This window comes from Epinephelus fuscoguttatus, linkage group LG11, assembly GCF_011397635.1.
Source record: "Epinephelus fuscoguttatus linkage group LG11, E.fuscoguttatus.final_Chr_v1".
In the NCBI taxonomy this organism is placed as follows: Eukaryota; Metazoa; Chordata; class Actinopteri; order Perciformes; family Serranidae; genus Epinephelus; species Epinephelus fuscoguttatus.
In genome coordinates, this window is record NC_064762.1 from 40,389,288 (window position 1) to 40,401,737 (window position 12,450).

The 12,450-nt window shown below is 39.5% G+C and overlaps 1 protein-coding gene across 5 annotated transcripts in view; it reads right to left on the reverse strand.

The window, feature by feature from the left end:
- The window catches only part of LOC125897348 (kinesin-like protein KIF13B), a 71,462-nt gene that overhangs the window by 52,052 nt on the left and 6,960 nt on the right, over positions 1 to 12,450 (reverse strand). For all 5 annotated transcript variants that reach the window (XM_049590632.1, XM_049590631.1, XM_049590630.1 and 2 more), the window contains exons 5-7: positions 4,265 to 4,277; positions 2,890 to 2,950; positions 2,250 to 2,342 (exon numbers count right to left, since the gene is read on the reverse strand). In XM_049590632.1, coding sequence (XP_049446589.1) covers positions 2,250 to 2,342; positions 2,890 to 2,950; positions 4,265 to 4,277 — 167 coding nt within the window. The remainder of the gene's footprint in view (positions 1 to 2,249; positions 2,343 to 2,889; positions 2,951 to 4,264; positions 4,278 to 12,450) is intronic.

Below are 12,450 nucleotides of genomic sequence, written 5' to 3' on the forward strand. Positions count from 1 at the left end.
GTTCTGTGTTATTGGTTAAAGAAGTCCATCAACACAGCATAATGAATGCAGCTTCATAAGCTGCTCACATAGGCACATTATCATAAAAAAAGTGTAAAACATAATAAAAAAGGAAAAAGGCAACTTAGAGATATGGTCTTTACGTCCATGCTTCTCTGTCAAGACATGACAGATTTCAGAGATTTGGAGCCATGGAAGCAAGTGAAAGATGAAAAAGACTCAATCATATAGTAAATTAATGCAGATCTGGAGAGTGCTCCTAATGATTCTGAAAAAAAAGCTGTACGCCTGACTCTGAATAAACAGATGTACCACAACACTTCTTAAGCCTTTATGCAAATTCAATACAGATGAGTTAACACTGCAGGATGAGATGGAAAAATACGTGTCTGACAGGCAGAGGTTCTGATGAGTTAGCACTGCAAAATGAGACACCCTCAAATAAAGAGCTAATTAAACAGCTTGTTGAGACAGTCTGAAAATGTGATGACATTCACATTTACAGTCTCCAAGTGGATGGCAGTGTGGTCTGTTAAGGAGCAAAGGTGATCCAAACCGAAGTCAGAAAATGTTCTCATAAGTTCCCAAAGTTAATGGACTTAAAGATACAGATGTTGTCAGAGATAGACAGGAAATATTCATGCTGTATTCTGTATTTTGCTAGAGAAGACCTTACCCTAACTGGAAATGACTTACATCTTGAATAAGGCACCTGGAAAGGTCAACATACCTTGTCAACCTTATCAGTTTAACTGCCTTAAATAACGCAATAGAGGTCCTGCTTGGTTCTAAAGCTTGTGGATTAATAGACCTTTCTCAAAGCATTTTGACTTGTCATAGCAGGAAAAGCACAAGTGTTAAAGGAATATGTGAATTAGTGAAGAAAACTTTTTTCTCTTGTATGCCTCCACAGTAAACGAAGAATCCATACAGGAGAAAATTCCAGTTGAATTTAAGTAAAAGGGGACTGTGTGTTAATGGCAGCAAAACTATATCAAGACATCTGTTCAATATACTCTCACACAACTTGCAAAGTATACCAATACAGTCTCATTTATCCAGTCATATGCTCAGTATGGCCCTTTCCACCAGAAATCTGAACTGAAAGTGAAACTTACCTATGCTCTCTTCAAAGATAGACTCTATTAACAAAAACAGTAATTTTACCTCGCTGAATACAAAAGCTGCTGGTCAGTGGCTGGTGTTAGTTCAGATTCAAGTCACACAATAACACAAGGTAACTAACTGATTAAAGCAGCCATAAACCAGGAGATACTGTGTTCAGGGAGGTAAAATTACTGTTTTTGTCAATGGAGTCTGACTTAGAAGAGAGCATAGGTAAATTTTGGTTTCATTTCAGTTCCCTGTCAGAGTGGTCTGTCTGTATGGGAAGTACTGAGCATGTGACTGGATAAATGAGACTTGGATTATGCTGCACAAGTTGTGTGAGAGTCTATAAACATATATTTTAAAATCTACATTTTTTATTGATGGTGAGAACATGCCCTGAGTGGTTACATTTCGGCCTGCTTCGCCACTACCAGCTGCAGCGGTCTACCTTAATACTGACCAAATTTGAAAAATGTTGTTGTAATTAGTCACTTAGACAAAACATGGGAAAATAGTGTCCAGGTTTAAAAATACCAAAGTTGCATTTAACTGCTAATGCATAAGCTCATTACCTTAACCTTTGTCTTGATAAATTAAGCCAAATGTCTTTTTCCACAGAAGTAATTCCTTTAGTTTAGCAGCAGTAATGCCAGGCGATCCAATTTGCCTTTTTCCCCCAAACAAGTTACCATGAATAAAACTCAACACTTCCTCCAGAATGCTCGCATTAAAAGTCGTGAAGCCTTCCCTTTATAAGCAGGTTGCTGGAATCTAATTGAAATCATTCAAAGTGTTTTCAGTTTTCAGAGTGCTAGGCAGCTGTTTAGAGGAGACCATGGCAGCTTTTGGAAATCAATTAATCTTCTTCTTACTTCACTTCTCATAGCTGATGAAATTTTGACAAGGGGTGCCCAAACTTTTGCATACCACTGTAGGTGTACCTAATGAACTGGACACTGAGTGTAGTTTCAGTATTAATAATGTTAAACTGTAAGTTAAAACCTTTGAGTACTTTAAACACAACAGCTTACAATATAAAAAAAGATCTGACGCCTTCTGTAACCATATCTTCCATTACAGGACCATTATCAATATTACCAAGGACCCATAATTGTGATGTTTGCATGTTTAAATGTTACCTGTCTGTCCGTAAGCAAAGATGCAGGCATTGTAGCCCATGAAGGCGTTGTCCAGCAGACTCTCCCCAAGGCATTGGAACACTACATCCTGACCTGTACAAACATCACACAACACACTTCAACTTTTCACAGTGCAGACTGCAACATAAACTAAACTTTCTTTTTACAAGATAACTTTAGGAACAAAGCAAAGTGGAGGAGATCCTAAAGGGAAACAAAAAATACAGAGACACTTTCTTCATACAGACATGACTTAGAGTTCTCTCTCGTTCTACACAAGACAAGACTTACAGCCCAGAATAGACATGGTTGGCATTTTGTTCAGATTCAATACATCTGACACTGCTGAATTATTAATACCCTTCACATAGTTAAGAAACCCCTGGCAATGGTTTTGTTCTATCCCTTTACAACATATAGGACCACAGAATACATCTAGAGGTAAACAATGTGTAACTCTTCATCTGAACCCCCTCAACAGTCCCTTTCTTCAACTCCATAAATAGTTCAGAATGTCAGGAAACATTCTGTCAGGAGATAAGTTTGAGAAATGAGTCATCGAGCAGTGAAGTTACACACAAGCTAAAAACAGGACCAAAATAGAGTTCAAAACAAAGAGACAATGTGGGAATATACCAACCTGCAAACTTGTCTTTTTGACATTCATCCATTGACCAGAAGCAGTGGTCATAAGCAAAAACCTGATGAGAACACACAAAATACAAGAGGGTGGATTTTAATTAAAAACAACTAATTTTAAGCATTCAATCAACAAATGTTTACAATGGAAATATAGTCACAGACTGAATCTCTGCAATGCAAATTACATTGTATTACTTTAATATTAAATACAGTGGACACTTCTTATAATGATTGAGTCTGTCCCAGTTAAAATGATCATGAAGAGCATTATTTCAAAATTTCTCATTCAGATTACCACCTAAGTGGTATGTGCATATTTATTACATGAATATAAAGTAATGAAACCAACAGCTTTGCTACAAAAAGCTCATTCAAGGGTGACCAAGCATTATCAACCCACATGATGAGGGTGGCTTAAGACTACACAAGGTAGCCTGAGGAAGACCATGTTTCGCCGCTTCATCTCATTTCTGGCAAGTTTTGAGGAGACTATGTTACTCATGAGAGAAAATGACTCTTTTTACTGTCTTTAACTTCAATGTGTGTGCAGCACCAGCCTCAGGTAGCCAGCTGGAAGCATACAGGTTACTGTAAGGAAAAGTATCATAAGAGTAAAGTAAAACTAGCATTACCACCTCACGGTTGTATGCCTCCTCAAACCACTCAAGTTGCAGCTATAGTTTATGCCCATGTGTCTGAAATCATGGATGCATCACACACATCTTACCCCATAAGATGCACATAAGATCTATACAATAAGCACAGTTTCAAGGTGGGCACCCAAGATGAGTGTCACCAACTCAGTATCTGACCAAATGTCTCCCCTTCTGTTCCTGAGATATGATGTTGACTAATGGCCAGAAAAGTGTTTTTGCAGAACTTTATGATATCACAGTGAAGCTGATCTTTGACATTTGGATATAAAATTCATCAAATTATCCTGTTAGACATTTGTGTAAAACTGTGTCCTAAGTAGTGTATGACTTTTTGAGTTATGGCTAGAACATGTTTCATGAGGTCACACTGACTTTGACTTTTGAACCTTTGCAGTAAATCTAATCATTTCTTTCTTAAATCCAAGTGGACATTTGTGCCAAATTTGAAATAATTCCTTTAAGGTGTTCTCAAGATATCTCGTTCATGAGAATGGGCTGGACAGATAGATGAACCATATCCATATGTTGTCGGGTATAGAAATGAATACTGTAAGCAAACGATTTGATTATTTTAAGCAAATTATAGAAACAGCAATTATACAGGAATAACGCTGTCCCAATATATTTGATGCATGTAAGTGGTTGATCACTTAAACTGTGATCACTATAAGTAGTTTCCACTGTAAAATCTAATTCAGAGTTCAACTGAGTACTCACCTTCGCCTGGTTCCTGAGAGCAACAGAGAGAAGAAATAAAGATATCAGTTAATTATTGGTGTTTAAGTAACATGAATATGTCACCCAACCTCAAAACTGCTTTAAATCTTACTGTCAGTCTAACACAGGCCTGTGGATTTACACTTCAGAGACAAGAACATGTGCAAATATTATTATTCATATTGGCAACACCATCAACACTAACAACATTTCTTCATCTGAAATGATGGTCCTTAGGAAGAACTTTGTAAGATTCAAAGCAAAGCAGAGTCCTGCTGCCCCCGTAGCACTGTAGCTGTTAAAGCTAGAGTCCGCATTACTTCTTTTTTCCCCACCAACATTTTCCCAGACAGTCTGGGGAGTCCTGGCCCATTTACCCTTTGCTCACAAGACTTCTTCTCTAACCTGTAAGTGAGTGGTTCCCAACCTTTAGGTCACAAGCTAATTTTAGCTGGTTGTTAGATGTCTCAGGGATTAGCAGAAAAAAAAACATTTACAAATGTATTATAATATATATCTACGTATCTATGTATATATATCTACTTTTCAGAGTCATAACTACTTTGTTTTTGTTTTTCTTGTGACTCAAAGTAAGAGGAGAAAAACTGGTTGAACTGTTTAGCACTCTGTCACGAGAGTTATGAGTAGGCATCACTATTCATAGATCATGTCCCCCCTGACAGCACAGAACATCTATACAATCAGTACAGTTTCAATATTAGTCAACAATTCAGTATCTGACCAAATGTCTCCCCTTCTGTTCCTGAGATATGACATTGACTAATAGCCAGAAAACTGTTTTTGCAGAACATTATGATGTCACAGTGAAGCTGACCTTTGACCTTTTGGATACAAAACGTCATCATTTCATTATTTTATCCTATTAGACATTTCGGGGGTTTTTAAGGGGGGTTTTTTTCGGCTTTTTGTCTTAATTGGATAGGACAGTCTAAATGTGAAGACGGGAGGGAGAGAGGGGATGACACGCAGCAAAGGGCCACAGGCTGGAATCGAGCCAGTGGCCACTGCAGCAAGGACACTGTCTTTGTATATTGGACACCTGCTCTACCCACTAGAGCCACCGGTCACCCTCCTACATATCTCATAATTAAAGTATGAATTCTTGTGTTATAAACAAAAACATATTTTGTGAGGTCACAATGACTTTGACCTTCGACCACAAGGTTGAAGTTTATTCTTCATGTTGTGTTCACAACAAACGCAATGCAAATTTGAACGCTAGAATATATTGTGGTGACTTGCTTCATACACGCAAATAACTCACATCATACGTGTGTGAAATCGCAGAATCCATGAATACATTTTCCACCAGTACGTCTTCTGCATCATACGTCCTACGTCATACAAAGAATCTCAGTGCTGATTGGTTATTGCTGCACGCATTGGTCGCTGACGTTCCGATTTTCCAGATCTAGTGAATAAGCATATACAGCAAAATCACACTGCTCACTTAATGTTCGCCACTTGATTTGCGTTTTCTGCATCATTCGCATCATGACTTTGCATTCATCACGCTGCCCAGCAGGAATTTTCATCTAATCATGTCTTTACGTTGCCTTTACATGTAATTCACTTGCTTCCAGTGTTAAACACATCATCAGTCCAAGAGGATGTTATTGTCAAATTTAAAGAAATTATGTTCAGGTGTTTTTGACATCCCACGTTCACGAGAATGAAACCGATGCAAGGTCACATTGACTCTGACCTTTGACCACTGAAATCCAATCAGTTCATTGTTCAGTCCAAGTGAAAAGTTTGTGCCAAATATAAAGATATTCCCTCAAAGTATTCTTGAGAAATCACGTTCACAAGAATAAGACAGATGAGGTCACATAGACTTGACTTTTGAACACCAAAATCTAATCAATCCATCGTAGAGTCCAAGTAAACATTTGTGCCAAATTTGAAGAAATTTCCAGGCGTTCTTAAGATATCATGTTCACATGAATGGGATGGACGGCGGACGGGCGTATGGAGAGACGAACAACCTGAAAACATAATGCCTCTGGCCACGGCTATTGCCAGCACGTAGGCACAAAAAAACAGAAAAATAAAGCTTACATCAGGCCAGCAAATGCACAGAAAAATTAGCTCTTAGCTGCATGGATGCATTACCTAATAGTCCAACTATGATCATAACTACCGTATGTCTCCCTGGACAAGTTCTAACTCATTCTATAATTAAAATGAATAGTATATCAATACAGTCACCTGCTGTGATTTAACAGATACTTGACGTTCACTAACTGTGGCACTTCATAAAAGTAGAGCAAGCAACACTACAGTGCAGGAGGAGCAGTGCTAGCAAATACTGGAGATCTGACACAACCCCAGGTCAAAGTCAGTGGAGTAAAAAGGGAGAGTTTAAAGAATAAAAGGTCAAAGGTGTTGTAATCGTAGAGAAGCTTGAAAATCTGTTAAGGTGACTAATCCTCTTTGGCTTATTGTGAATGAAGGAGAGAACGTGACACACCACTAAGAACATTAGAGCCTTCCAGTGTCCCTGAGACATAGGCCAAGCCTAGATCTCTGCAGTCTTACCAGATTGCACACTTAAAACACACTAGACTGCATTTTTAGTTCATCCCAGCACAGCCAACAATAGTATCCCATGTATCAGTCAGCAAAACATCACCACATTCCAACAAGCAAATGTCAGATTTAATTATCAAAGATGTTCTGTTTCAATGCAGCTTCATGGTGTCCTCCATCAGCAAAGCAGCATTAATGAAACCAGCACTAGTCATGTGTCAGTTAAAAATAGGATCTGTTGTACTTGGAAGTGGTGTTAAAAGCAGCTATAATTAATATTTCCATATTAACGACAGATCACGTGACTACCTGTATGTAGAAAAGGTCCCTTCTGGTGATGAACCCATAGAGAATTATCACCCAGCTCTGCAGTTCCCCTGAACTCTACAGAGTGGTTTAGTCTCTTTAAGCTCATTGTTTTGGTTTTCTGGCCCACATCTTTTCTGTTTTGGTTCACTTACAACACTGTTATTATTGTTCTTATTGGCCGAACCAGGCAGCTGTTTGTAACAACAAAAAAAGATACAACTCTGACCCCCCCTCTATAGATAACTGGTTTAAAATAGTTTCTGAAATCTTTGAAATGGAAAAACTAACTTTAAATTTGAGACTGGATTGGACAGGATTTGAAAGAAAGTGGGGAAAATGGATTAATTATCTGAATAAAAAGTAGAAAAGGAAAAAAACAAACAAAAAAACCCCCCTATGATCACAATCCTTCAAGCACAGTCCTGATAACGATCTATTTGCTAATGCATTGTAATCTCACTGTCACGTAGTGTTATCTTGTGCTAACGAAGTTTCGTTTTTTTTCCCTTGCCTATACCTGTATAAATATCTGTATAAGTATTTTCCATATGTGTAGATAGGTGGAATGAGATGATCGAACTCCCCTATTTCTCATGCATTATTTTTTATACATAGAGTATTAAAAAAAAATACAACTGTCCAGCACCATATGACACTATAGCAGACAGACAAAACTTAGCAACTAGTTACGTTTCTTTGTGAACATAGTGAAGCATTTAGCTGCTTATGAGCTCAATAGTTTCTACATGAAGTTGGTTGAAACCAACAAAAGAGAAAAAAAATAGAGTGAAAATTGAAATTTCTTTCAACAGAAGACCAGAAACCAAGCAGCCACCTCCAGGAGGAAAAATTAAGCCAACACAGAAGTGCCAAAAACTACAGTGGCCACTTGAGGCCGATTCCAAGACCGAGTCAATCCTTACAGACCTCCATGTGAAAATGACCAGCTCTGCTTACAGCAGATATAAACATGTTTACAGCCTGGTACAAAAATTTATTTTGGTCTCTATAGCTAATTTCCCCATCTATGTGCAGCGTGGCGCATCATGTAACATCAAGTAGTGTCGCCCCTAGCACACACCGGACGTGTCACACTGCAGCGCGTTAACACAGATGACCACACAAAGTTCTAACCAAGTTCCTACTTCTGGACCTCTTTCACCTCTACGTTATCTTAAAATCATATGTGGAAAGCCCCTTCATTTCTCACCCGAAGAGCCATTATCCAGAGCTATAATTCGCCAGCAATGTCTTTTTGGCCATTGTTTTCATAATGACAGGGCTGTGTGTCGTTTAGCTCGGGATATTTTTCAACCTCAACAACAAATCTCTCGTCATCCAGTCTTTGTCACACGATACACAGCAACAGAGGTGTGTTTATGCATCCATGGTAAGAAGAGAAGAAGAGCTGCCAGAGGAGCAGAGAGGAAGAGCTGCTACGGGAGCTGGTATGTACAAGCAGAGAGCAGGTGGGGAAAAAATGCATAAAATTCAGGGGGTGACGAGGCTGGAAATAGGATAGTGGCGTAGATCGCTGCGGGGCGACGCTTTCAGCAGTGCTGATGCGCGTCTAGCCACCAGTGTGGGGCTGTACATTGAGAATAATAGGGCATATATTTGACACATGGCATTCACCACTGGGGTGCTTTAGCCTTCAGAGTTGTCTCGCCACCAGACAATCAGAGATCTCCGCCTTCTGATAGTCTGGGGACACTCCTTTCTAAAGTGTGTTTAACACACCGGCGAAAACGGCCGGCAACAAAGCAACACCTATTGCATTTTTGAAAAGGACACGCCTTCTCGGAAACGTGCATTCCTCCTTTTCTTGTCCGCAAGGAAACAAACACACAGAGAGCTTGAAAATGGATGCTGAGAGATTTAACTCCGTTTTATCAAACGTGTGCTCATCCGTGAAGAAAATATTTTTTCCAGCGGATGTCTTAGTTACAACATTATTGAGCTAACTGGAGTAGTGTCATGTCGTATCCAACAACGGGAGGCTTTTAACAGATGACGTCCTGTTACCTTTGCTGCTGCTGTTAGCTGTCCCTGTCAGCTGCAGCCACTGATGCTTTCTAGACATCGTGATTTCCCAAAACTGAATAAATACCACACATAGCAACACAAAACTGCTTTGCTAGCTCAATCATGTTGTAACTAAGATATCCGCCGGAAAAGATACTTTTTTCCCGGAACGTTTAATGAGTTATTACCTATTATAGACACTGCTAACAGCTAACAGGGCTAACAGCTAACGGTTAGCCCAGCTAAACGTGCACACAGAAATAGTAATGTTTGTTCAATCATTGTGTTTATAGACTTTACAAACATCAGATTAGTCCAAACGGTGATACAGTGATGTGAAAAATGTGATATATAGGCTACATATATATATATATATATGTATATATATATATATATATATATATATATATATATAAATATATATATATATATATATATATATAGCTAAAAGCTCTGCTGGTTTTCTACCCGGAAGTATTTGTAAACAGCAAGGTGAATCCCTCTATAGTCCGGCCGAATGGATGAGCCATGGCCTTGTAAAAGATTATGTTTCTTTCTTTTAGCTGGCGAGAATGTGTCGCCGCAAACGCGACTAACACCCACTAACTTTGACGGAGTTTTCTGCGAGCACGGCTGAGCCATTTTGTACCGCTACACGTGTTTCTAGTGGGACTATGTTTACAAGCACAAGAGTTCAGCAAGCCACCGAAGGACTGCCCTGCAGATTTACTATTGGTTCTGCAACGTAGGGAGTTTTTTAAACTCTGAAATTGTATCCGCCCATCTAAACACAAAATCAGGGAGAAAGTCATCAGTCTTTAGTTAAGCAAAGCATCTAAAGACTGACTTGTGAGTCTACCTTCAGAGTGACAGGGTACCGTCCGTTTACAAGTTGCTACATGGCAACATTGTTGGTTAGGTAACGTAATCATGAATTAACCCCAGATTAGCAGAGTTTAAGCATAGCCATAGCTGTCACTACAACAGTGTGTTTTTAGTTTGTGAGAGTTCATCATAAAGTTTTGGCAGTCTAAAAAAGTCTTGTTCAGCATTTGGTTGAACTTAAAAGATTCAGAAAAGAGTCGTAAAAAATGACCATAGCTATAAATGCAATGTGATAACCAAGCTAGCAGCTGGCATTACAGTAAGGTCTATCCTTTGATCCAAATATGGTCAGTTCTGGCTAAAAGAAACCAAGATGGCGGCAGCCCAAATGCCAAACTCGGGGCTTCAAAACCGAAGTCCACAAACCAAAAGGTGATCTCATGCTGGGTACATCTGTTATTTCATACAGTCTATATCAGAAACAAATTGAATGATAATGTTGATCTCTGTGTCAGCTGGATGTGTAAATAGGCAACTATATTTGCAAGTTTGCAATATAAACCTAAAAGGTAGTAAAAAGTCAATGTTGTGTTTACAGCTTGTTTCCACTGCCCCCAAGTGGCCAAAAAACTTATATCATCCTTAAGTCTGCATTTAGCTCTTTACTTCTTTTCTGCTCATTAAATTAACTGGTTTTCTGCAAGCTGTGCTCTGGCAAGTTGCTTGCAGAGGTTGTCAAGCATTCAGGGTGATGCTAGTTCAGTCTGCAACAGTCCTCACTCCTCACAGACTGCTGAGCAAGGACATCTAACCACTACATAGTATTTTAAAACTGCCTCAGAGAGATGAGCTGAAAGCTGGCTAAACTAAAGTAAAGACAAATATTGCACTGCAAAAGGATTAAGGATTACAAAGTTCTTTAATCCATGTTTCTACAAGATGAAAATGTATTTGCGGTGGATGCCCAGTGAGCAATGTTGGGGATGCAAACTGCGTTTTCAAACTTATTTCCCCACAACCATTTAACAGGATGAAATGCTAACTACAAAAAAAATCTTTCTGGCAAATCTATTAAAGTTGGCTACCCCAAATGTGAAAATGTGAGAAACACTAATTGTCAATCTCCAGGGATTACCATACATAATTCAAAACACACAGCCTTCACTCAGGCAGAAATATCAATTTTGGGGTTTAAAAAAAAAGGTTGCAAATTTAGTCATGGCCAAACAGGGGGGTGGTGGGGGGTTGTAATGAAACAAGGCCTCCCTATGTGAGACTTGGCTGGTCCATGAAAGAGCAACATTAAGTCCTGTCCTCTCCTGGGCTGGCAAGGACATTCCTGAGATAACTGGCAGAGCCTCACAGCTCCAAGGAGTCACTAAAGGAGAGGGAGGAGGACGGTGGGTCAGCAAGTCTATGACCAACAACATACAGGCCTACACAACTAGACTATTACACATTTAAGCGCTTTGATAACACACAGCCCTTCTGGGTAGATTCTGCATTACAGATTCTGTACTCAGACGTTCCCAAGGATAAATAATAAGCAAACATTTGTGATGTCATAAACAGATAAAAAACCTCTTCAAAGTGGGGCTCTTATCAAAGCCAAGTTCAGATAAGAAAGGCTCACAATTTCTCTTTCATTTTCTAAACATTATTCTGCAGGGGCTGATAAATATCCCAACAACAATTCAAGGTCTGTTTACAGCATGTGCAGTAAAATGGGATCCATGAAACTATTGTTTTACACGCCTGCTGACTATTGGTGGGCTCCAAATTTATGAAAGCAAGCCCGAGGCTTTATTAATCTCTACCATCTTGAGGGTCTGACAGCTCCTGCTGTATTCCTGGTTGCAGCTACCAAGGGTACCGTAACATATTAACAGCCCCTGAGGCTCATGCAGCAATTCAGTTAAACCTGTCAGGCAGTGAGCTGACTAAGCACAAACCTTGTGGAATTGGCTGGTGACTGACTCCCTCAGCAAACAAAGCTTTTCTGTAACACATATTATGCTCATAATAGAATACAGTCTGCTGGGAAACTAATCAAGAGTGCCTTAATGCAGAAATTGGTGCTTTCCAGTTGAAAATACTTCCTCACTGGCTGCTCAAAATCTGTTTACCTCTTCCTCTTGTGCTTCTCTGTGACCCTCAGGCTGCTCTGGGATCATAGAAGTCTGTGTTGCACTGAGCCTGTAAAACCTGTTCACACTGAGCCCCAAAGGGAAAGCATACCGCAGCTGAAGCATGTCAGGACAGAACAGACACAAACAGATACATACACACACAAAAATTCATAGCATAACTAGGAAATAAGAAACTCTCTCCCCTACTTACAAAGACAGAGATTCCTATTCTGTCTTGCTGGACAGGGTTGCCCTCAGGCATATTTACTGAACAATGCAACCTGAGAATGGGACATAACCTCCAGGGAGCATCTACTTGCACTGCTCTGACTCACTGCCTGGCTG